Below are 27,671 nucleotides of genomic sequence, written 5' to 3' on the forward strand. Positions count from 1 at the left end.
TAGTTGCGCGCATTTTTCTCTAATGATGCTTTTAGTGTTTGATTTACTAGTGTTTTAGTGTTTTTTATTTATGAAAGTTAAATTTTTAAAAAACTAGATTTATTTTACTTCCTAACAAATTTTCCAATGGCCTGAGGGGTAGCCAGCCGCCTTTTTCAATAATTTAATGATCTGAGCTCAAATTTCTAATTGTCTAAGTATACAAAAAAATAATTATTTATGCTCAAAATGTGAAAAAACAATTGGGTACTACTTCTGAAACTAACGCTTTTTGGATTTATGGTACTGTTTTACCAAATTTTTCTGAGTCATTCAAAAACAAGTAGAAATGTAACGGGAATTTTTGTGTTTTTGTCAGGCTTTCTGCAAAAAATGAGAACATTTAACTATGGAAAATATCCAAATTTTTTTGTCTCACGACTATTGATTGTCAGTTTGGTTTTTGAGAGACTAGTAGTTATGCGCGACTGGTGCTTTTAGCTGAAATTATAAGGACCTTTAAAATTCACTATTATGAAGTTTCAGTTAATTTTCAGAGCAAATTATTTGATATATCTGAGTTTGTTGTATGTTTAAATTCATTTTGAGTCAATAATTCTAGTTCTGAGAGTTAAATGTGTACAAAGTTTATCAGGGGTATTTCTAAAGAGATTTCCTGGCGCCCAAAAGTGGGATCTTGGTCTAGATTTACTTCTGAGTGTTGGCGTTCTCTTCTGGTATTATTTCCTCCTCCACCACCTGCTCTTCAGCTGTGTCCTTTGAGATGGTCACAACGATCTCCGCTCGGCCGCTGTTTGGCTTAGCCATGTTAGGGTGGAAGTTGCTGGAAGAAACCAAATGTTTAAGAATGCTTTTCCGACACCAAAAACAGTATCAAATAGTTTCAAATAATTGCATCTTCAGTGGTTACTTCAGTTTTAAAGAAAACCTCAACGTTTTATACCTCTCAAAAAGCTCATAAATTGCTTCTAATAAAATTGTAGCACGAATACTTTCTAAATTTCTGTTGATTGCTCATTTTGATGTTCCAAATTTATCCCTTAACAATTGACTCGCACCATTTTCGCCGACCAGTAAGAGGTTTCAATAAAACGGTGTTATCAATAATTTTACGTGGTTGTATATGAAAACAAAATGCTTTTGTAATAAGTTATTGAAGTCACATGCCAATTTCCACATGAATAAAAATGAAGATTACAAAAAATTCCCAGGAAGGGACGGAGACGGTTGAAGAGACAAAAATATCAAACCCTGTTTTGCGAAGTTTGACGCTAATTGAAAATTTCTTGAGTTATAAATGTTTTATTGATCAACGTTACTTAAACTTCTTGAACAAAAGTGAAATACTAACTCAGCCTTAGCCTTGCATTCGATCCTGATGCGCTGGCCGAACCCCTCTGGGGCTAGTCTGATCTTGGCAGCCACGAGGGGCTTGACGTAGGTCTCCTGACCATCCCAGGGGAAGTAGGCGCTGCTAATGCCCTGCTTCGGAAACACTTCAATGCTCTCAATCAGTTCCCTGTCATGGCTTTTCTGAAATAGCAACAATACTGCTCATATCAGGGCCAAGCCCTGAAAGTTCCGACTGGCCGTTAGATTTGATAAAAAAGTTTTTAGTTTGACTTAGTTGCAACTTATCCCCCCACGTGCCATGTTAAATAGGAACTGATATATTTCGCGTCCGGTAACGTATTATTTAAAGCAAATGGCTTGCCTCAATTCAAATTGGAAAGATTTAGTTTGACACTCACGCTTCAATAGGACGAAATACATTGCGCGTTAATTTACCCTAACTTTAATGATAGAACAGAAAGTACCAAGTTCAATCCCCCATAATTTGATAACGAACGAGCCCAGGTGAAATTTTCTAAGCTTTGAACATCAAAATACTCCAGATATTTAAAAAAAATACATGCAAAAAAGGCTAGGTAGAAATCCAAATTTGTCTAAGAAAAAGTAATCAACCCGAGCACAACTATTCCGTATGAAAAAAGATACCTTGAAAAATTCCAAAAAGACTTCCAATAATTGGTAGATGTGCAAATTAGTGGTGTTAATGTTTGACTTAGTTGTTTCTGAGATCTTTCTTCGGCAAATTGAGGCTTGCTATCAGCAAAGGTTGCTTGGTATTTTTTTCATTTCAACTATGAAGAATGCCAGATGCTGTGTGCCTCTAAATATTTCGACTATTTACCGATGAATCTAGTAAATTGCAGTGACGTATATAAAAGTATAGCTTGTTCCGACCATATAAAAATGGGGGGGGGGGACTTTGTATTCGGGTTTTAGTTCTTTCTTTTTTTTTGTTTTCCTGGCAAAATTAGGTATCACAGTTAGTTTTGGAAATGGATGGAGTGATATATCATATTTAAGTCCTTTTAGTCGTGGTTCGAACTACATTTGAAAACTTCTAAAAAAAATGACGCAGTTTTGAGAAAAACAGGTTAGAGGGTTTGATTTTAAGTCTAAATTCGAGCAAATAGCACGAAAAAGCAGGCTTACAATAGCTTATTTTGCATAATTTGGGCCCTGAAAACTTAATTTTACTCAAATAAAAATTTTTTTGGAGTTTTTTGTAGAGCCATTTCGGAGTTATATTCTTAAAAGATTCTTAAAATTTCTGCAAATAGAAAAATGTCTAAAACTTTAATAGCGTTATTATTGCCATTACCTGTCAAATGACAAACACGTTAATTGTTTAGTGACAAACACGGTAATAGTAAATTTCGTTCATTAACATTTATTTATTCTTAAGTGAAATTAGATTTAACTCTTTTCCACTCTTTTCTTTTCTATAACGTTGAAATTTTGTTCAAAATTGAAATACAGCGCTGATGTAAATCATCCGGACAAAACGATCAAAACTTGAATTTTCAAACACGTTTTTCTCCAATGGGGTTAAGATTAGACAAAAAGTGAAGAGAACAAAACTTGCTTAAAATTCCATCAGAAATAATATGGTGCAATTTTTTCTCCAAAATTCTCAACCAAAACATTACCCCAAAAATGGGTAATTTTGGCTTTTTTCAATAAATCAAGAATTACGCTGAAACTACTTCGCTAATTGATGAGGAATGTATATCAATGAAGCCTCTTACACAGCCCAACAAACTTCTAGAAGGGTTAAATCTTCAAAAATTTGAGTAAATTGTTTAAAATTTGTTTTTAATCAAAGATTTTGGGTTTATATAGTAAAAATCACGCTTCTTGAATATCAAGCAAAATTATTTTCTCTTATACTGGTTTTTGGAGAATTGGCCCTTCTAGAACTTTGTTGGGCTGAGTTTCAGCGTATTTCTTGATTCATTAAAAAAACCAAAATGGCCCATTTTTTGGGTAAAATTTTGGTTAAGAATTTTGCAGAAAAAATTGCTTCATATTAATTCTGATGGAATTGTAAGCAACTTTTGTTCTCTTCAGTTTTGTCTAATCTTAACCCAATTTGAGAAAAACGTGTTTGGAAATTAAAGTTTTATTCAATTTGTCCGGATAATTTAAATCACCACTGTAGTTTGCTCAATTTTTCTCAATACTGAGAGAAAATCGACAAATTCGAGTTTTTGTAATGCAAATCACAACTGACTGAGCTAAAAACAAACAACCGTATTTCATCGTTCGTCATTTTGGATTCTATAATATCTCAAGGCATGATTAAAAACTGTTACTTTGTTTTGGATTGTAGCCCGCTAGTCGTTGGTTTTACCACCATAATACAAAAATAATTGATTTGTGGGGATATATTACTTTGGATAGTAGTTTGAGAAGTCTGAGAGGAAAAAAAACTAGTCCTGCGCTAAATATTTTGAAAAAAAACATGGAATTTTGTAGTGCTGAATCTTCAAGTTCTCAGCAATTTCTCTTTGTGCAAGCAATGGAAAAATGTCCAAAACTTTAAAGGCGTCATTATTGCCATTACCTGCTAAATGACAAACACGGTAAAAGTTTTTTGAAGATTTGACGTTTATGGATTTCCAAACATAAGTTAGTCCTAGCGCCAATTTACTGCTTATGCGTAGCTAAAATTTAGTATAAAATGACTAATTTTATGATGGAAAAAACTGTTTTCCCGCTTTTGCATCGCTGGTTTTCCGCGCGAGGCCAAATAGGTAAAAACGTATAAGTGAACATTTTTCAAACCTAGTTCCTAGCTAATAAGAAATTCCTCAACAATAACTGTACTTCGAGTGTCACGAAGTGTCTGGAAGAAAAACCAGATTGATGCGATGACAAAAACTCAGCCAGCTACTTTGTGCGTCTGCCGGAACAATAACTTACGATTCCTTGGCAGATAAAGGGAATAAAGTCTGGACTGGTAGTTTGCCCTGTCGCCTCTTCCACTTCTGTCTTCCTGTCTCCACTTAGAGGCTCTGGCTTCCAACCGAACGCCTGCAAAGGGTAAAAATGAGTTGATTTCGAAGTGGGAGCATATAGCCAGAGTTGGCGGTCATTAAACGTTCAACCAGGCTCTGAGATATTTGAAATTTCCTCGACGTAAAAGATTTTGCTCAAACCTTTTTTTTAAAAAAAATAAAATTGATTTAGCAATTCGCAGAAACCAATTGTCAGCTGTATTTCGACCTATTGTCATTTTTTAAGTGCCACTGACTGAATGAATCTGCAAAAAAAAAGTTTTTTTTTAAAAGCTCAAAAATTGAAGCACTGGAAAAATAAAACAGATGGTTTCGGCCTTGAGTTCATTGATACACTTTTCCAACCAATTTTTCTTTCCACTTTGCTGGCTATGTTTGTTAATTGTAAGTGAGAACTGTCTGCTAAAAAACCATAGCACGGACGTCATTATCAAAAAGAGACCTTGTTTATGGTGAAATAGACACATGGCTCCCCCCCTGCGTACCCGTAGTCAGGGTCCGAGAAACACTCGCCCAGATTGAACAGGTTGAACAACTTCACCTTCTTCGGATCCTCCTCAGTCTCATCCGAGGACCTAAGCATGTACCATAACTCAGTCATATATTCGTTACCGTATCATACATTGGGTAATCGACCTGATGCCATCACTGACAAGTTTGAGGTTGAAATCGATTCAAATCGATTGTTACGCAGAGTAACAACAACTAGTTTGTGTGAGGTTAAGTTGTTTGATGCGGGAGAACAAATCATCTTTTATAATCAACAAGTGTTTGAAAAACGGTGTTTTATTCGCTTGCTGAAAAAATAAATCTGTGAGAAAAGAAAAGTTTTTATCTTGCAGTATACGCCGAGCTCGTTTTTGCATTTAAGAGTTTGGTTCCACCACTTTTTCGAAATGCAACTCCAATCAACTGTACCATATACTAGTATAGGTTTTAAGTATGATGTTTAGAAAAGAAGACTCTGAATGCGGCCTAAATAGTTTTAAGAAACGTACATATCCTTTTACATCTGAAATTCTCTTGAAAACTGTTTGCTCGTGCTTTTGAAATTTTTATCGACTATTTTGATGATGTAGCCATAAATATTTCACATAGCCGGCATCAACTACGGGGTGCCCATCCATCAGTTTTTATTTCGTTTTGTGACGAACATGAGTAAGTTGTGAAAAAATGGTTCGATAACAAGACTCGCTCAATTTCTTTAGCCACGCGGAAATTTTGAAAGCATTTCATTTTTTAAAACTAATGGATTTTGTTTGGAAGAAACAGTTAAGCAGATATCGTCATGAAATACTCGATTGCTTTTGAAATCATTGCTATTTGTATTATCTAAATAAATTGATTGCAAACCAATCTTTATAAGCTGATTGAAAACTTCAGAGGCCATGAAACATCGAAGGAATCTTAATTAAAGAGACAAAAACCATAAAAGCAAAAGCAAAAATAAAGAAATTGTTTGTATACTCGAGAGAAATTTCTCTTTTTTCGTAAAAAATCTGAAACCCTAAAAAAAGTTTTTTTTGTTAGTAAAAAAATGTTTTGTAACTTCTGAACCATTTACCAGCTCATTTAATTAGTTTGTAAGCATTTTAAGGTCGTTTTTATTACCTCCGAGCACGCCTCTCAACTATCGGCTCATCCGCGGCTGCTTCAGTTTGGTTTTGTCCCGCTTCCTCTGATGCCGCTGCTTCACTCTCGTTTTCTACCACTCCATCCTTCAATGGGGCTGCTTCTGCTTCCTTCGCGGCGGCTTCGTTCTCCTTTTGTTCCAGTTCTTCCTTCTCAATTTCTTCCGTCTCCTCCTTCTCTGGCACTTCTATGGTCATGGCACCCAAGTATGACTCACCCCCGTTGTCAACACACTCACCCTCAAAATCCTCGCCACACATCTCAAATTCAGTCGAAAAGTCGTGTCCGTTTATGGAAGTGTACGCTAAACAAAATAATGATTAATGTTGAAGTTTCAGTTTTTGATTTATTTCTCTGCAGAAAGTGTTGTTAAAACAAGAACATCTTTTTTTTCTAATCTGAGCGCATGAGGTCCACTATGGGAAAAAATTAAGATCAATTTAAATTTTGACAAGAAGTCAATAGATTATAGGAAGGAGTCTTATAAATTAAATTAACAGAGAGAAAGAATTCTTACAGGCAGTGCGCAAGCTCGAAAGAGAACAAGGTATAAACTTAAATAAAAACAATTTTAATAATTCAGCCAAACTACTGCCGACTAAACTCTTACAATCAGCTGTGCTGCTATCATTGGGTCAAATATCATGGAATGAAAACTACAGGCGCCTGAAAACGGGCTGCAAAGGTCAACGACCCTCTCGCAATGAGATTTGATGTTGTTTTGAATGTTCTGAATCACCAGCGGATTTAGAGGGGAAGGGGGGTCCCCCTTTGTCCTAATTTGAGATATCCATTTTTGGCTGACAAACCCTAAAGTTTTTTTAAAGGCGACTTCGGCGCCAATATTTACTAACTTTGAAGGGGAAGGGCGCGCCAAAAAGAAACGTTTTTGGCCTGTTTTTTCAAATTTTTGCCTGTGGCGCAGAAAATTTGTCGAAAACAGGGGTCTTTTTAGTGCTTTGTGAGAGCTCGCAAAATCAATTTGGTCAATTTGGACTTAAAAAAGGTCGACAAAATTTTCGGTTTTTTTAAATCCCCCCCCCCCCCCCCCCCCAAGAAAATCCTAGGTCCGCCCCTAATCTGAATTTTACAGTGAATTTAATCTATTGCAAGCAGTTTATGATAATTGGCATACCTTTGAAGAACTGTTCGATCTTGTCCTTGTATGCTTCCGTGGAGTCTATGTCGAAGGTGAGCTGTTTATCTCCGTCCTCGTCGACCGGAACCATGCTCATTCCTAGACACACAACAACTGAGAAATAAGTTGTAATCCTATAAGGAACATTAGTTGAAGCTTTTCAGAGTCAATTTCTCCAAAACTTGAAAAAAAATATATTCGGCTGCTGTGCAAGAGGCAACGGATACTCTAGGGGATGATAGGTTTTTTTTATTAGACCAAAAGCAAGTCAATTAAAGACGCCAATTCACATAAAAACGCAATTCATTCAAATAAAAGGCTAATTCATAATAATTGAAAATTGATGCCGCCGTTTGGGAATTTTCGCGGCTTTTTTATGGGAAGGAGGGAGGGAGGAGGGGTGAAAAGAAGGCAGCAAATGAAGACACCACAGCTAACTGGCCTTTTTGGTGTTCTTTCAAGATGGTATGTTTTTAAATACAGTTTGTAAATGATAAACAACTGTTTCATACATGCATATCTGCTCTTACCTGGACCCCTGTGTGGGATGTATTCCATGTGGTATGGACCATCGGCTATCTCTGGGAGGAAGGAGACTCTGGCGTAGAGCAGTGAAGCCCACCAGGCAGCGAGGAGGCCATAGAAGAAGACATAGAAGACCATGATCTCACACCAGCTGGCAGCTGTACGGCCACACACCTAACAACCACACATATAAGCATACATAAAATCACTCAATCCTATTCATAACTTTTCCCACCAATGAAGCCTTCTAAATTTTGTGCTAAAAAGTATAGAACAAATCCATTATGGACAAAATTTTACGTGGTATTCAAAGTTCACACTGGAATACCAAGACAAACTATACAGAGTTATGAAGTGCCTTCGGCTCTTTTTCCTTTTTCCTCCAAGAGCCCCCACCCCACCTGCGAATTTTTACAAGTACAAAACTTGTTTGCATTGCCCGATTGTCATGAAAATTTACATGCGGATTAAGCATTCATATTCAACCTTGTAAAACCCCTCGTTACACCATAAAATTGATGCTTGTGTGATAGGGGAAAGGAAAAAGAGCCATATCGGCTTTAGCGACAAATTGTCAAATTTTATCCATTAAGAATCAATTTCAAATTACGCCGTCCGCGATGTTGAAATCCCGTCAAAGAATTCATTACTTTTTCTAGATTATATGGAAGACGGTCTGATATCGAAGACTAGTCAGTTTTTAGACCAACCGAAGCAACTAATTTTTACCCTGAAAGATAACGAGGCAAGTGACCCTAGGCTTCAAAAACGGTGGTTCCAGGCTCACAAAAATCCCTAGTTTGCATGCAATGGAATAAATCAAAGAGATTAATTGTAAGAGAAAATTACTGCAATTTAAAAAAAACTACATTGAATTTCCGAGCTCTCCTAAAAAGCTTAAAAACCCCTTTTTCCAAAAATTTTCTACGCTGAAGGCCATATTTTGGAAGGTGTAGGCGCGCGCTTTCTAAAAATTAGTATATATTGGCTCTAAAGGCGCCTTAGAAAGTAGGGCCTGTCGGCTGAAAATCGGAGATTGTAAAATTTATCAAAGGACGACCCTTTGGGCATTAAAGTAATCAGATTCCCGAGTCGTCCGCCTCAAACCCTTCATAATTCGCCCCTAAACACGGTAAAAAACTTTATTGTTTTGGACCGTTCAAGTAAAATTACCCCTCAAATTGCTCTCACCTCTTTGGTGTTAGGATTCCACAGGAAACCAAGGAAGTCGTTCTTGTTCCTAACCAAATCGCGTTGCCACTCATCACAGCCCATGTTTAATCACAATTATCGAGGACCAGTTTCTAAAGTAAACTTATAACTTTACAGTAATTTTATTATATGAACACAGTTCGTGTAATAACTCACGACTTCACTGAATGAACGCAAAAGAAAATTCAATACTTATGTTTTTTTTTGCTAAAAAAGGCAAAAAGCGATCAAATGTAGCATATGAAAAATATAATGATGCACTTTTAGCAAAACAGCTCAACAAAACGTTGAAAATATGCAGTAAACTTATGAAGACCAAAGAAATAAAATAAAAAGTTCATATCTTTCTTACGAGAAAACACTGCACGTTTTGCACATATTATTTATTCACTTTATTTTTGGTGTAATAGGTAAAACGTGCATTTGCACGTTATGATTGGTTTGTTCATGCTGTTTTTCGGCACATTTGATTCGATAAAATTATTCTGTAACACTCCCCAAAAGTTCAGTATCAGCTCATAGATAGCAGAAAGACTTGGCGACTAGTTTTCTGCACTGAAATTTCTTGCATATTTACATTAAAAATAATTTGACGCATGTTTGTGTCTTAGATCTTTGACACATGCGGCATTTTAGAAGCTATCAGAATTAAGAGTACTTACAAAAACTTTGTGGTATTGCAAAATTTAATCAATCCAAAATTAGAAAAAAAACATGAGGGGGCTCATGGTTGAGATCGAGTCGTGGTCCGCAATATATGACGTGATTCGTACGGAAGATTGTTTCATTTTTGTCAAAGAACACGAGAATATTGACAGAAAGCCTAAACTGGAATTTAAATCAGGGAGGCGTCTGTAGCTTTTTCAAAATTTTGAGGGTTCGTAAGAAACACTTCAATAAAGTGCTTCTTTCGAGACAAAAGGTCAAAATACAAATTTAATTCCAATTTTATATCTAAACAGTTCATTGTTAAAGATTTCTTACTCGTACAAAAAACTTGGCTCATGAGCATGAAATTGTAAAGTTTGAGGATATGCGTAATAAAGCAGATGGGGGGCGTGAAGTTTTGGTACAAATCGTTTTCTGCACTAAAAACAAGACTTATTATGATCTGATTTGATATTTTTTCCCTTGAAACATTGTTTTCGACAGTAAAATTTAAAATCTTATGGCCTACAAAACTTTCCAGTAGGATTCCCAAAGATCGAGTTAATCGAACACAAAGAACTCAAAATTAGATTATGAAGATGAGCTTCTGAAAATTATAAGAAAGAGCGAGAAACAGCTTAAGCAAATCTATCAATAAAAATAAAAATCATAACAATAATCCGTATAATCATAATAATAATAATCATAAAAACACAGAATTTAGGAAAAAATTAAAGGGTCAAATCAGTGTGACATCACTTCATGATGTCATGCATTCGTATGCTATAATAGATTACATAATAAACCTTGTTAATGAAATGAAGTTCATACATTTGTGTCTATTTAACTAAGTAAAAATTGATGGTAATTGAGATTTAGACCGAGCTACTAATAAAAATGGGTAGACCTGAAAAGAATAAAATAAAACAATCATGCTCTATCTTGCGCCGAACGACAAGCGATATTCCAGAAGTTAAGAACCGAATCCTGCATCCTTAAAAGCAAGATAAGTCTTAACCGCTCGAGACATAAAAATTATGAATACAAATAAATAATAATTGATTGCCAGTAGCGCTAATAGATATTCGAACAGCTCGCAACTATTATAATAAACGACGATATAGCTGTACACAGCCATCCGAAGGATACTGTTGCAAGAAAACTTACAACGATGTTTTTTATTCTTAGCGATATCCCGAAAAAAAAACCTAGCTGATCTCAGAAAGACATTCACGTCAGAAATCATGCACGAAATGGCAACTTTGCTCGAAATTCAAATTAACCATGCGACACTGAAACACCCGCAGACTATCGGCCTTGTCGAACGCTCTCATGGACCTCTTAAAAGAATCCTAAATCTGAACACCAATGAACAATGGTCAGATTGGCACAAATATGTGCCACTGGCAACATTCATCCACAATACTTCATGCTCTTCTTCAATTGGATGCTGCCCAAGCTCAATTTTCCATGGAAGAGAACCGACAAAACCACTTGATCCCCACTTCTCAACGAAAGCAATGGAAACAACGACAGCCGAATCCGATTTTGCTACGGCAATGCAAAATGCGATGTTAGTAAAGTTCAAAAAAACGAAAAAGAAATTAATTTCTGCATACCAGAAACACCGAGGATATTACGATCAAAAAGCACTTGCCCAGCCACTGAAACTGAATTCTTTTTGTTTATTATTAAACACTTTGTCGACAATTCAATCAGATTTTGGAAGCAAATCAATGCAAGTCTGGATACCATTGTACAGAGTAGAGAAAGTATTGACAAAATCAAACTACATCATTTGTAAAATGTGAAATAATTACACACAATGCGTACACCGGATTCGTATCAGACCTGTTGTTCCACAACATCAACCAGAAGATCCCAAAACCATTGAACCAAGTAAATTTGAAACGTATTCATCACTTGGCAAGTATCGAAGTGAACCAGGACTCTTCCGCGATTCTTTGCCTGAACTCTTAGACGATATCCAACCCGAGAACGGTGGACATAGCAACCTTCCCGATGCACCTGCACGAATCCGACTATCAATACCCATTGGAGGACCCGCAGCAGCACCAATTACTCCAGCAGTCGTCCCCCCAATTCCAGCAGTAGCAGCACCAATAGTTGCGCCATTACCACCGGTACCGCCACCAAAAAACCACTGACTACATCAGCAATTCCGCCTAACCCAGACCCAGAATCATTAGCCCCACCTGATTTTGAATATAACGATGGACTCCTTAACAACGAGCCGATGCACGATGCAGCGGTAGCAAAAGAACTACTGTTAATCTCGTAAACAATGAACAAAACATGGCCCAAGAACCATCGCGAATGAAGCGCAAAGCAGCATTCGAAACTCGAGACAAGAGACTTTGCCAAACGCGATTCAGAAACGATCGATGTAAGTCCTAATTTCTTGGGCTCAGTGATCTTCAAACCACCAATGAGGAACGTGCAAGAAATGAGTCTACTAGCATACCACTTTTTGGAGATATAAATCAAATAGAAACAATCCCATGTTTTAAGATAGGAGAAACAAGAAAAACACATTTTGAGGGATATATTTTCAGAATTGCGAACAGAAAACTCCCAAATGAGCCAGAAAACATCCAATGGAATATTTGGGACAACCTCAAAAGGCTTTCAGAGATACTCAACAATTTCTCTAAAACAGTGAAAGCACGATAAGCCCTAGAGAACAAACAAAAAATTAATGAAAAATCCAAATTTATCATCAATAATTCATCTTGACGCCAAATTTTGCCAAGTGAGCCAGCAATTACCTGGAATCGCTGGTAAGAGTGAAGTGCAACGTCTGTAGAAGAATTAAAAATACAACACAAAAGCCAGATTCTGCACAAAAGGACGTTGATTGCGACAAAATGCAAAACTTCGTTGAAAATGTGGAATTTTGACTTTACAAAAAAAATAAGTCAGGCCACCAGAGGCAAAAACACCCAAAGGAAGAAGATGAGAACACTTTCCAACTATCAGTTGATATTTGAAAACAACAGTACAACTAATAAGCACGTGCATCAAAGTACAAATTGCTTTACTAGCTGTCAACTTCGAAAATAAAATCCTGAACTTTTCGACAAAACAGAGCACTGTCAAATTGTTGGTAACCAATTCACAACTAATGAGGCTAATAAAAGAAGCAAACCGCCCATGTTAACTTAAACAATCAACTGCAGCATCAATGGAGAAAAATGTGAAGGACATGCCTAAAAAACGATTGAAGGAAGCGATACGACAAAAAACAAATGAAAGAAAGCAAAGAACATAAATATTACACGCCACATCAATTGCCGCGCAAAATCTTTTACAGTTGATAAAAACAATGTCATGCTATTATCGAACTGACCTTATCATGTATCACTTAACTCTCATAACCCGATTCAATGTGGCTTTCTGTCCCCTTTAAAATATTTCCCATTTAAACTCAATTCAATTTTATTTCACAATATAAATTGAAGTAAAAAACTGTGCTTCTAAATCATTGAGTGTGAACTTTTTCTTTCGATAACCTAATAAAAACATGAAAAATTTTCCTGTAGTAGTATATGCTTTGTCAAATTGATTGTAAAATTTTTTAAAATGACTTATTTGAACTGTAAACAGTCAAAAATTAACCACACGCGAAGATTTCTTCTTGTGAGGTAGTGTGACATCACTGTATGATGTCATGCAATTTCATGCTATGAAAAATTACATGATTAACCTTATTAATGAAATGAAGCTCATACATTCATTTTTATTTAACTATGTAAACATTGATGGTAATTGATACCAGTCATTAGAGATTTAGACCGAGCTACTAATCAAATGAGTATACTTGAACAGAAAAAAAACATTACAATCATGCTCTGTCTTGCGCCGAACGACAAGCGATATTCCAGAAGTAAAGAATCGAATCCTGCGTCCTTAAAAGCAAGATAAATCTTAACCGCTCGAGACATAAAAATTATGAATACAAATCGATCATAATTGATTGCCAGTAGCGCTAATAGATATTCGAAAAGCTCGAAACTATTATAATAAACGACGATATAGCTGTCCACAGACAGAAAGCCTAAACTGGAATTTAAATCAGGGAGGCGTCTGTAGCTTTTTTAAAATTTTGAGGGTTCGTAAGAAACACTTCAATAAAGTGCTTCTTTCGAGACAAAAGGTCAAAATACAAATTTAATTCCAATTTTATATCTAAACAGTTCATTGTTAAAGATTTCTTACTCGTACAAAAAACTTGGCTCATGAGCATGAAATTGTAAAGTTTGAGGATATGCGTAATAAAGCAGATGGGGGGCGTGAAGTTTTGGTACAAATCGTTTTCTGCACTAAAAACAAGACTTATTATGATCTGATTTGATATTTTTTTCCCTTGAAACATTGTTTTCGACAGTAAAATTTAAAATCTTATGGCCTACAAAACTTTCCAGTGGATTCCCAAAGATCGAGTTAATCGAACACACAGAACTCAAAATTAGATTATGAAGATGAGCTTCTGAAAATTATAAGAAAGAGCGAGAAACAGCTTAAGCAAATCTATCAATAAAAATAAAAATCATAACAATAATCCGTATAATCATAATAATAATAATCATAAAAACACAGAATTTAGGAAAAAATTAAAGGGTCAAATCAGTGTGACATCACTTCATGATGTCATGCATTCTTATGCTATAATAGATTACATAATAAACCTTGTTAATGAAATGAAGTTCATACATTTGTGTCTATTTAACTAAGTAAAAATTGATGGTAATTGAGATTTAGACCGAGCTACTAATAAAAATGGGTAGACCTGAAAAGAATAAAATAAAACAATCATGCTCTATCTTGCGCCGAACGACAAGCGATATTCCAGAAGTTAAGAACCGAACCCTGCATCCTTAAAAGCAAGATAAGTCTTAACCGCTCGAGACATAAAAATTATGAATACAAATAAATAATAATTGATTGCCAGTAGCGCTAATAGATATTCGAACAGCTCGCAACTATTATAATAAACGACGATATAGCTGTACACAGCCATCCGAAGGATACTGTTGCAAGAAAACTTACAACGATGTTTTTTATTCTTAGCGATATCCCGAAAAAAAACCTAGCTGATCTCAGAAAGACATTCACGTCAGAAATCATGCACGAAATGGCAACTTTGCTCGAAATTCAAATTAACCATGCGACACTGAAACACCCGCAGACTATCGGCCTTGTCGAACGCTCTCATGGACCTCTTAAAAGAATCCTAAATCTGAACACCAATGAACAATGGTCAGATTGGCACAAATATGTGCCACTGGCAACATTCATCCACAATACTTCATGCTCTTCTTCAATTGGATGCTGCCCAAGCTCAATTTTCCATGGAAGAGAACCGACAAAACCACTTGATCCCCACTTCTCAACGAAAGCAATGGAAACAACGACAGCCGAATCCGATTTTGCTACGGCAATGCAAAATGCGATGTTAGTAAAGTTCAAAAAAAACGAAAAAGAAATTAATTTCTGCATACCAGAAACACCGAGGATATTACGATCAAAAAGCACTTGCCCAGCCACTGAAACTGAATTCTTTTTGTTTATTATTAAACACTTTGTCGACAATTCAATCAGATTTTGGAAGCAAATCAATGCAAGTCTGGATACCATTGTACAGAGTAGAGAAAGTATTGACAAAATCAAACTACATCATTTGTAAAATGTGAAATAATTACACACAATGCGTACACCGGATTCGTATCAGACCTGTTGTTCCACAACATCAACCAGAAGATCCCAAAACCATTGAACCAAGTAAATTTGAAACGTATTCATCATTTGGCAAGTATCGAAGTGAACCAGGACTCTTCCGCGATTCTTTGCCTGAACTCTTAGACGATATCCAACCCGAGAACGGTGGACATAGCAACCTTCCCGATGCACCTGCACGAATCCGACTATCAATACCCATTAGAGGACCCGCAGCAGCACCAATTACTCCAGCAGTAGTCCCCCCAATTCCAGCAGTAGCAGCACCAATAGTTGCGCCATTACCACCGGTACCGCCACCAAAAAACCACTGACTACATCAGCAATTCCGCCTAACCCAGACCCAGAATCATTAGCCCCACCTGATTTTGAATATAACGATGGACTCCTTAACAACGAGCCGATGCACGATGCAGCGGTAGCAAAAGAACTACTGTTAATCTCGTAAACAATGAACAAAACATGGCCCAAGAACCATCGCGAATGAAGCGCAAAGCAGCATTCGAAACTCGAGACAAGAGACTTTGCCAAACGCGATTCAGAAACGATCGATGTAAGTCCTAATTTCTTGGGCTCAGTGATCTTCAAACCACCAATGAGGAACGTGCAAGAAATGAGTCTACTAGCATACCACTTTTTGGAGATATAAATCAAATAGAAACAATCCCATGTTTTAAGATAGGAGAAACAAGAAAAACACATTTTGAGGGATATATTTTCAGAATTGCGAACAGAAAACTCCCAAATGAGCCAGAAAACATCCAATGGAATATTTGGGACAACCTCAAAAGGCTTTCAGAGATACTCAACAAGTTCTCTAAAACAGTGAAAGCACGATAAGCCCCAGAGAACAAACAAAAAATTAATGAAAAATCCAAATTTATCATCAATAATTCATCTTGACGCCAAATTTTGCCAAGTGAGCCAGCAATTACCTGGAATCGCTGGTAAGAGTGAAGTGCAACGTCTGTAGAAGAATTAAAAATACAACACAAAAGCCAGATTCTGCACAAAAGGACGTTGATTGCGACAAAATGCAAAACTTCGTTGAAAATGTGGAATTTTGACTTTACAAAAAAAATAAGTCAGGCCACCAGAGGCAAAAACACCCAAAGGAAGAAGATGAGAACACTTTCCAACTATCAGTTGATATTTGAAAACAACAGTACAACTAATAAGCACGTACATCAAAGTACAAATTGCTTTACTAGCTGTCAACTTCGAAAATAAAATCCTGAACTTTTCGACAAAACAGAGCACTGTCAATTTGTTGGTAAACAATTCACAACTAATGAGGCTAATAAAAGAAGCAAACCGCCCATGTTAACTTAAACAATCAACTGCAGCATCAATGGAGAAAAATGTGAAGGACATGCCTAAAAAACGATTGAAGGAAGCGATACGACAAAAAACAAATGAAAGAAAGCAAAGAACATAAATATTACACGCCACATCAATTGCCGCGCAAAATCTTTTACAGTTGATAAAAACAATGTCATGCTATTATCGAACTGACCTTATCATGTATCACTTAACTCTCATAACCCGATTCAATGTGGCTTTCTGTCCCCTTTAAAATATTTCCCATTTAAACTCAATTCAATTTTATTTCACAATATAAATTGAAGTAAAAAAACTGTGCTTCTAAATCATTGAGTGTGAACTTTTTCTTTCGATAACCTAATAAAAACATGAAAAATTTTCCTGTAGCAGTATATGCTTTGTCAAATTGATTGTAAAATTTTTTAAAATGACTTATTTGATCTGTAAAAAGTCAAAAATTAACCACACGCGAAGATTTCTTCTTGTGAGGTAGTGTGACATCACTGTATGATGTCATGCAATTTTATGCTATGAAAAATTACATGATTAACCTTATTAATGAAATGAAGCTCATACATTCATTTTTATTTAACTATGTAAACATTGATGGTAATTGATACCAGTCATTAGAGATTTAGACCGAGCTACTAATCAAATGGGTATACTTGAACAGAAAAAAAACATTACAATCATGCTCCGTCTTGCGCCGAACGACAAGCGATATTCCAGAAGTAAAGAATCGAATCCTGCGTCCTTAAAAGCAAGATAAATCTTAACCGCTCGAGACATAAAAATTATGAATACAAATCGATCATAATTGATTGCCAGTAGCGCTAATAGATATTCGAAAAGCTCGAAACTATTATAATAAACGACGATATAGCTGTCCACAGCCATCCAAAGGATACTGTTGCAAGAAAACTTACAACGATGTTTCTCATTCTTAGCGATATCCCGAAAAAGATCCTAGCTGATCTCGGAAAGACATTCACGTCAGAAATGGCAACTTCGCTCAAAATTCAAATTGACCATGCGACACTGAAACACCCGCAGACTATCGGCCTTGTCGAACGATCTCATGGACCTCTTAAAAGAATCCTAAAGCTGAACACCAATAAACAATGGTCAGATTGGCACAAATATGTCCCACTGGCTACAATCATCCACAATACTTCATACTCTTCTTCAATTGGATGCTGCCCAAGCTCAAAACACCCAAAGGAAGAAGATGAGAACACTTTCCAACTATCAGCTGATATTTGAAAACAACAGTACAACTAATTAGCACGTACATCAAAGTACAAATTGCTTTACTAGCTGTCAGCTTCGAAAATACAATCCTGAACTTTTCGACAAAACAGAGCACTGTCATATTGTTGGTAACCAATTCACAACTAATGAGGCTAATAAAAGAAGCAAACCGCCCGTGTTAACTTAAACAATCAACTGCAGCATCAATGGAGAAAAATGTGAAGGACATGCTTAAAAAACGATTGAAGGAAGCGATACGACAAAAAACAAATGAAAGAAAGCAAAGAACATAAATATTACACGCCACATCAATTGCCGTGCAAAATAATTTACAGTTGATAAAAACAATGTCATGCTATTATCGAACTGACCTTATCATGTATCACTTAACTCCCATAACCCGATTCAATGTGGCTTTCTGTCCCCTTTAAAATATTTCCCATTTAAACTCAATTCAACTTTATTTCACAATATAAATTGAAGTAGAAAATTGTGCTTCTAAATCATTGAGTGTGAACTTTTTCTTTCGATAACCTAATAAAAACATGAAAAATTTTCCTGTAGCAGTATATGCTTTGTCAAATTGATTGTAAAATTTTTTAAAATGACTTATTTGAACTGTAAACAGTCAAAAATTAACCACCCGCGAAGATTTCTTCTTGTGAGGTAGTGTGACATCACTGTATGATGTCATGCATTTTTATGCTATGAAAAATTACATGATTAACCTTATTAATGAAATGAAGCTCATACATTCATTTTTATTTAACTATGTAAACATTGATGGTAATTGATACCAGTCATTAGAGATTTAGACCGAGCTACTAATCAAATGGGTAGACTTGAACAGAAAAAAAAACATTACAATCATGCTCTGTCTTGCGCCGAACGACAAGCGATATTCCAGAAGTAAAGAATCGAATCCTGCGTCCTTAAAAGCAAGATAAATCTTAACCTCCGAGACATAAAAATTATGAATACGAATCGATCATAATTGATTGCGAGTAGCGCTAATAGATATTCGAAAAGCTCGCAACTATTATAATAAACGACGATATAGCTGTCCACAGCCATCCGAAGGATACTGTTGCAAGAAAATTTACAACGATGTTTCTCATTCTTAGCGATATCCCGAAAAAGATCCTAGCTGATCTCGGAAAGACATTCACGTCAGAAATGGCAACTTCGCTCAAAATTCAAATTAACCATGCGACACTGAAACACCCGCAGAATATCGGCCTTGTCGAATGATCTCATGGACCTCTTAAAAGAATCCTAAAGCTGAACACCAATAAACAATGGTCAGATTGGCACAAATATGTCCCACTGGCTACAATCATCCACAATACTTCATACTCTTCTTCAATTGGATGCTGCCCAAGCTCAATTTTCCATGAAAGAGAACCGACAAAACCACTTGCTCCACTTTTCAACGAAAGCAATGGAAACAGTGACAGCCGAATCCGATTTTGTTACGGCAATGCAAGATGCGATGTTAGTAAAGTTCGAAGAAACGAAAAAGAATTTAATTTCTGCATACCAGAAACACCGAGGATATTACGATCAAAAAGCACTTGCTCAGCCACTGAAACTGAATTCATTTTGTTTATTATTAAATCTTTTGTCGACAATTCAATCAGATTTTGGAAGCAAATCAATGCAAGTCTGGATACCATTGTACAGAGTAGAAAAAATATTGACAAATTCAAATTACATCATTTGTAAAATGAGAACTAATTACACGCAATGCGTACACCGGATTCGTATCCGACCTGTTATTCCACAACATCAACGAGAAGATCGCAAAACCATTGAAGTAAATTTGAAACGGATCCATCACTTGGCAAGTATCGAAGTGAACCAGGACTCTCCGACGAGTCTTTGCCTAAACTCTTAGACGATATCCAACCCGAGAACGGTGGACAAAGCAACCATCCCAATGCAGGTGTACAAATACGACTATCAATACCCATTGGAGGACCCGCAGCAGCACCAATTACTCCGGCAGTAGTCCCCCCAATTCCAGCAGTAGCAGCAGCACCAATAGTTGCGCCATTACCACCGGTACCGCCACCAAAAAACCACTGCCGTCATCAGCAATTCCACCGAACCCAGACCCAGAATCAGCGACACTTGAGTTTGAATATAACGATGGACTCCTTAACAACGAGCCGATGCACGATGCAGCGGTTGCAGCAGAATCAACTACTGTTAATCTCGTAAACAATGGACAAAACATGGCCCAAGAACCATCGCGAATGAAGCGCAAAGCAGCATTCGAAGCTCGAGACAAGATACTCTGCCAAACGCGATTTAGAAACGATTTGCGATATCACTCTATTCCACCACTCGAGCAACAACCACAAAAAAACCTATTGAGAACAATACATACACATTGCAGTTCCTATTTCTCCCAGTCAAAGAATTTCCTCAATTTCTTTTAAGAGGCTATGGACTTCATCTAGACATTTCAACAGTTGAACTGTTGTCAACCTTTTAGGTTGAAAACCACACTCGTTTGGGTGTAGTTGTTTGAAAATATGAGTTGGAATTTTATCGAAATTGAGTCTTTCGAGTACTTTGGAGACTGAGAAGAGTAGACTTATTGGCCGATAACTAATTACCAATTGCTTGTCACTGTTCTTGCATATTGGACACATCTCGCTACGTTTCCACATGGTAGAATAAGTTGATTTGCTTGAATTTTAATAAAAAGAAGGTGTAAAGTTTTTTTGAGATCATTCGCCATTTTTTCAGTATATGGTTTCCACGATTATTGGGCCCCTTAGCTTTATTCAATTTTAGGTTCACCATAGTTCTTTTGATTTCTGTTTCCTTGAAATAAAGACTCTCAATGACGCTTACATTGGTTTGATTCAAAATGCAAGGTTTCTCATTTGGTTTATTGAACACGCTTTGGAATTACTGGTTGAATAGATTTTTGATATCTCTGTCGTTATAGGCCCTTTTTGTTGTCCCACTATAAAGTTGGTGGTAGTATCTTTGTCGTACATGTACTCTTGACATATTTCTGTTGATTGGCAACGTTTCTACCCTCAAAAGTAACGGCTTCAAAAGCAGTTTGATCTTCGTGAAGATTTATACAATTTTTTCCATATTTTCGAGCTTTGTTATCCCAGCCTTGGTGTATTGTTTTTCTATGTGTTTTCTTAAGGTTTTGAAAAAGTATTGACAAATTCAAATACATCATTTGTAAAATGGGAACTAATTACACACAATGCGTACACCGGATTCGTATCAGACATGTTGTGCAACAACATCAACCAGAAGATCCCGAAAGCATTGACCCAACTAAATCTGAAACGGATCCATCATTTGGCAAGTATCGAAGTGAACCAGGACTCTTCGACGATTCTTTGCCTGAACTCTTAGACAATATCAAACCCGAGAACGGTGGACAAAGCAACCTTCCCGATGCACCTGCACGAATCCGACTATCAATACCCATTGGAGGACCCGCAGCAGCACCAATTCCTCCGGCAGTAGTCCTAATTCCGGCAAGAGCAGCAGCACCAATAGTTGCGCCATTACCATCGGTACAGCCACCAATAGCAGCACTGCCGCCACCAGCAATTCTATCGGACACAGACCCAGAATCATTAGCTTCACATGAGTTTGAATATAACGATGGTCTCCTTAACAACGAGCCGATGCACGATGCAACGGTAGCAGAATCAATTACTGTTAATCTCGGAAACAATGGACAAAACATGGCCCAAGAACCATCGCGAATGAAGCGCAAAGCAGCATTCGAAGCGCGAAACAAGATACTTTGCCAAACGCGATTTAGAAACGATCTGCGATATCACTCTATTCCACCACGCGAGCAACAACCACGAAAAAACGTATTGACAACAATAGATGGACACATTGCAATTACTCTTCCTCCCAGTCAAAGACTTTCCTTAAATTTTTTAAAGATGCTAAGGACTTCATCTAGACAGTTCAACATTTGAATTGTTGTCAATCTTTTTGGTTGAAAACCACAATCGTTTTGGTGTAGCTGTTTGAAAGTATGAATTGACATTTTATCGAAAATGAGTCTTTCGAGTACTTTGGAGACTGAGAACAGTAGACTTATTGGCCGATAACTAATTACCGATTGCTTGTCACTGTTCTTGTTTATTTGACACATCTCGCTACGTTTCCACATGGTAGGATAAGTTGATTTGCTTGAAATTGTAATGGAAAGAAGGTGTAAAGATTTCTTGAGTCCATTTGCCAATTTGTTCAGTATATGGTTTCCAAGATTATTGGGCCTTTAGCTTTATTCAATTTTAGGTTCACCATACTTCTTTTGATTTCTGCTTCCTTGAAACAAAGACTCTCAATGATGCTAATATTGGTTTGATTCAAAATGCAAGGTTTCTAATTTGGTTTATTGAACACGCTTTGGAATTACTGGTTGAATAGATTTTTGATATCTCTGTCGTTATAGGCATTTTTGTCGTCCCACTATAAAGTTGGTGGTAGTATCTTTGTCGTACATGTACTCTTGATATATTTCTGTTGATTGGCAACGTTTCTACCCTCAAAAGTAACGGCTTCAAAACTTCGTTGAAAATGTGGAATTTTGACTTTACAAAAAAAATAAGTCAGGCCACCAGAGGCAAAAACACCCAAAGGAAGAAGATGAGAACACTTTCCAACTATCAGTTGATATTTGAAAACAACAGTACAACTAATAAGCACGTACATCAAACTACAAATTGCTTTACTAGCTGTCAACTTCGAAAATAAAATCCTGAACTTTTCGACAAAACAGAGCACTGTCAAATTGTTGGTAACCAATTCACAACTAATGAGGCTAATAAAAGAAGCAAACCGCCCATGTTAACTTAAACAATCAACTGCAGCATCAATGGAGAAAAATGTGAAGGACATGCCTAAAAAACGATTGAAGGAAGCGATACGACAAAAAACAAATGAAAGAAAGCAAAGAACATAAATATTACACGCCACATCAATTGCCGCGCAAAATCTTTTACAGTTGATAAAAACAATGTCATGCTATTATCGAACTGACCTTATCATGTATCACTTAACTCTCATAACCCGATTCAATGTGGCTTTCTGTCCCCTTTAAAATATTTCCCATTTAAACTGAATTCAATTTTATTTCACAATATAAATTGAAGTAAAAAACTTTGCTTCTAAATCATTGAGTGTGAACTTTTTTTTTCGATAACCTAATAAAAACATGAAAAATTTTCCTGTAGCAGTATATGCTTTGTCAAATTGATTGTAAAATTTTTTAAAATGACTTATTTGAACTGTAAACAGTCAAAAATTAACCACACGCGAAGATTTCTTCTTGTGAGGTAGTGTGACTTCACTGTATGATGTCATGCAATTTCATGCTATGAAAAATTACATGATTAACCTTATTAATGAAATGAAGCTCATACATTCATTTTTATTTAACTATGTAAACATTGATGGTAATTGATACCAGTCATTAGAGATTTAGACCGAGCTACTAATCAAATGGGTATACTTGAACAGAAAAAAAACATTACAATCATGCTCTGTCTTGCGCCGAACGACAAGCGATATTCCAGAAGTAAAGAATCGAATCCTGCGTCCTTAAAAGCAAGATAAATCTTAACCGCTCGAGACATAAAAATTATGAATACAAATTGATCATAATTGATTGCCAGTAGCGCTAATAGATATTCGAAAAGCTCGAAACTATTATAATAAACGACGATATAGCTGTCCACAGCCATCCAAAGGATACTGTTGCAAGAAAACTTACAACGATGTTTCTCATTCTTAGCGATATCCCGAAAAAGATCCTAGTTGATCTCGGAAAGACATTCACGTCAGAAATGGCAACTTCGCTCAAAATTCAAATTAACCATGCGACACTGAAACACCCGCAGACTATCGGCCTTGTCGAACGATCTCATGGACCTCTTAAAAGAATCCTAAAGCTGAACACCAATAAACAATGGTCAGATTGGCACAAATATGTCCCACTGGCTCTAATCATCCACAATACTTCATACTCTTCTTCAATTGGATGCTGCCCAAGCTCAAAACACCCAAAGGAAGAAGATGAGAACACTTTCCAACTATCAGCTGATATTTGAAAACAACAGTACAACTAATAAGCACGTACATCAAAGTACAAATTGCTTTACTAGCTGTCAGCTTCGAAAATACAATCCTGAACTTTTCGACAAAACAGAGCACTGTCATATTGTTGGTAACCAATTCACAACTAATGAGGCTAATAAAAGAAGCAAACCGCCCATGTTAACTTAAACAATCAACTGCAGCATCAATGGAGAAAAATGTGAAGGACATGCTTAAAAAATGATTGAAGGAAGCGATACGACAAAAAACAAATGAAAGAAAGCAAAGAACATAAATATTACACGCCACATCAATTGCCGTGCAAAATAATTTACAGTTGATAAAAACAATGTCATGCTATTATCGAACTGACCTTATCATGTATCACTTAACTCCCATAACCCGATTCAATGTGGCTTTCTGTCCCCTTTAAAAAATTTCCCATTTAAACTCAATTCAATTTTAATTCACAATATAAATTGAAGTAAAAAAACTGTGCTTCTAAATCATTGAGTGTGAACTTTTTCTTTCGATAACCTAATAAAAACATGAAAAATTTTCCTGTAGCAGTATATGCTTTGTCAAATTGATTGTAAAATTTTTTAAAATGACTTATTTGAACTGTAAACAGTCAAAAATTAACCACCCGCGAAGATTTCTTCTTGTGAGGTAGTGTGACATCACTGTATGATGTCATGCATTTTTATGCTATGAAAAATTACATGATTAACCTTATTAATGAAATGAAGCTCATACATTCATTTTTATTTAACTATGTAAACATTGATGGTAATTGATACCAGTCATTAGAGATTTAGACCGAGCTACTAATCAAATGGGTAGACTTGAACAGAAAAAAAACATTACAATCATGCTCTGTCTTGCGCCGAACGACAAGCGATATTCCAGAAGTAAAGAATCGAATCCTGCGTCCTTAAAAGCAAGATAAATCTTAACCTCCGAGACATAAAAATTATGAATACAAATCGATCATAATTGATTGCCAGTAGCGCTAATAGATATTCGAAAAGCTCGCAACTATTATAATAAACGACGATATAGCTGTCCACAGCCATCCGAAGGATACTGTTGCAAGAAAATTTACAACGATGTTTCTCATTCTTAGCGATATCCCGAAAAAGATCCTAGCTGATCTCGGAAAGACATTCACGTCAGAAATGGCAACTTCGCTCAAAATTCAAATTAACCATGCGACACTGAAACACCCGCAGAATATCGGCCTTGTCGAATGATCTCATGGACCTCTTAAAAGAATCCTAAAGCTGAACACCAATAAACAATGGTCAGATTGGCACAAATATGTCCCACTGGCTACAATCATCCACAATACTTCATACTCTTCTTCAATTGGATGCTGCCCAAGCTCAATTTTCCATGAAAGAGAACCGACAAAACCACTTGATCTCCACTTTTCAACGAGAGCAATGGAAACAGTGACAGCCGAATCCGATTTTGTTACGGCAATGCAAGATGCGATGTTAGTAAAGTTCGAAGAATTTAATTTCTGCATACCATAAACACCGAGGATATTACGATCAAAAAGCACTTGCTCAGCCACTGAAACTGAATTCATTTTGTTTATTATTAAATCTTTTGTCGACAATTCAATCAGATTTTGGAAGCAAATCAATGCAAGTCTGGATACCATTGTACAGAGTAGAAAAAATATTGACAAATTCAAACTACATCATTTGTAAAATGGGAACTAATTACACGCAATGCGTACACCGGATTCGTATCCGACCTGTTATTCCACAACATCAACGAGAAGATCGCAAAACCATTGAAGTAAATTTGAAACGGATCCATCACTTGGCAAGTATCGAAGTGAACCAGGACTCTCCGACGAGTCTTTGCCTAAACTCTTAGACGATATCCAACCCGAGAACGGTGGACAAAGCAACCATCCCGATGCAGGTGTACAAATCCGACTATCAATACCCATTGGAGGACCCGCAGCAGCACCAATTACTCCGGCAGTAGTCCCCCCAATTCCAGCAGTAGCAGCAGCACCAATAGTTGCGCCATTACCACCGGTACCGCCACCAAAAAACCACTGCCGTCATCAGCAATTCCACCGAACCCAGACCCAGAATCAGCGACACTTGAGTTAGAATATAACGATAGACTCCTTAACAACGAGCCGATGCACGATGCAGCGGTTGCAGCAGAATCAACTACTGTTAATCTCGTAAACAAAGGACAAAACATGGCCCAAGAACCATCGCGAATGAAGCGCAAAGCAGCATTCGAAGCTCGAGACAAGATATTCTGCCAAACGCGATTTAGAAACGATTTGCGATATCACTCTATTCCACCACTCGAGCAACAACCACAAAAAAACCTATTGAGAACAATACATACACATTGCAGTTCCTATTTCTCCCAGTCAAAGAATTTCCTCAATTTTTTTAAGAGGCTATGGACTTCATCTAGACATTTCAACAGTTGAATTGTTGTCAACCTTTTAGGTTGAAAACCACACTCATTTGGGTGTAGTTGTTTGAAAATATGAGTTGGAATTTTATCGAAATTGAGTCTTTCGAGAACTTTGGAGACTGAGAAGAGTAGACTTATTGGCCGATAACTAATTACCAATTGCTTGTCACTGTTCTTGCATATTGGACACATCTCGCTCCGTTTCCACATGGTAGAATAAGTTGATTTGCTTGAATTTTAATAAAAAGAAGGTGTAAAGTTTTTTTGAGTTCATTCGCCATTTTTTCAGTATAAGGTTTCCACGATTATTGGGCCCCTTAGCTTTATTCAATTTTAGGTTCACCATAGTTCTTTTGATTTCTGTTTTCTTGAAATAAAGACTCTCAATGACGCTTACATTGGTTTGATTCAAAATGCAAGGTTTCTCATTTGGTTTATTGAACACGCTTTGGAATTACTGGTTGAATAGATTTTTGATATCTCTGTCGTTATAGGCCCTTTTTGTTGTCCCACTATAAAGTTGGTGGTAGTATCTTTGTCGTACATGTACTCTTGACATATTTCTGTTGATTGGCAACGTTTCTACCCTCAAAAGTAACGGCTTCAAAAGCAGTTTGATCTTCGTGAAGATTTATACAATTTTTTCCATATTTTCGAGCTTTGTTATCCCAGCCTTGGTGTATTGTTTTTCTATGCGTTTTCTTAAGGTTTTGAAAAAGTATTGACAAATTCAAATACATCATTTGTAAAATGGGAACTAATTACACACAATGCGTACACCGGATTCGTATCAGACATGTTGTGCAACAACATCAACCAGAAGATCCCGAAAGCATTGACCCAACTAAATCTGAAACGGATCCATCATTTGGCAAGTATCGAAGTGAACCAGGACTCTTCGACGATTCTTTGCCTGAACTCTTAGACAATATCAAACCCGAGAACGGTGGACAAAGCAACCTTCCCGATGCACCTGCACGAATCCGACTATCAATACCAATTGGAGGACCCGCAGCAGCACCAATTCCTCCGGCAGTAGTCCTAATTCCGGCAAGAGCAGCAGCACCAATAGTTGCGCCATTACCATCGGTACAGCCACCAATAGCAGCACTGCCGCCACCAGCAATTCTATCGGACACAGACCCAGAATCATTAGCTTCACCTGAGTTTGAATATAACGATGGTCTCCTTAACAACGAGCCGATGCACGATGCAACGGTAGCAGAATCAATTACTGTTAATCTCGGAAACAA

At 36.8% G+C, this 27,671-nt stretch overlaps 1 protein-coding gene across 1 annotated transcript; it reads right to left on the bottom strand.

Moving 5' to 3' along the window:
- Positions 1 to 520: 520 nt before the first annotated feature.
- Positions 521 to 9,162, bottom strand: LOC134847665 (sodium/potassium-transporting ATPase subunit beta-1-like). The gene is made up of 8 exons (XM_063864828.1): positions 8,857 to 9,162; positions 7,671 to 7,839; positions 7,138 to 7,239; positions 5,982 to 6,306; positions 4,813 to 4,945; positions 4,276 to 4,386; positions 1,352 to 1,533; positions 521 to 823 (listed from the first exon to the last, which is right to left on the bottom strand). Exons 1-8 carry the CDS (start codon positions 8,938 to 8,940, stop codon positions 688 to 690), a joined length of 1,242 nt encoding a protein of 413 aa, XP_063720898.1. The 5' UTR covers positions 8,941 to 9,162; the 3' UTR covers positions 521 to 687.
- Positions 9,163 to 27,671: the final 18,509 nt, after the last annotated feature.

This window comes from Symsagittifera roscoffensis, chromosome 6 (assembly GCF_963678635.1).
Source record: "Symsagittifera roscoffensis chromosome 6, txSymRosc1.1, whole genome shotgun sequence".
Taxonomy (NCBI): Eukaryota; Metazoa; Xenacoelomorpha; order Acoela; family Convolutidae; genus Symsagittifera; species Symsagittifera roscoffensis.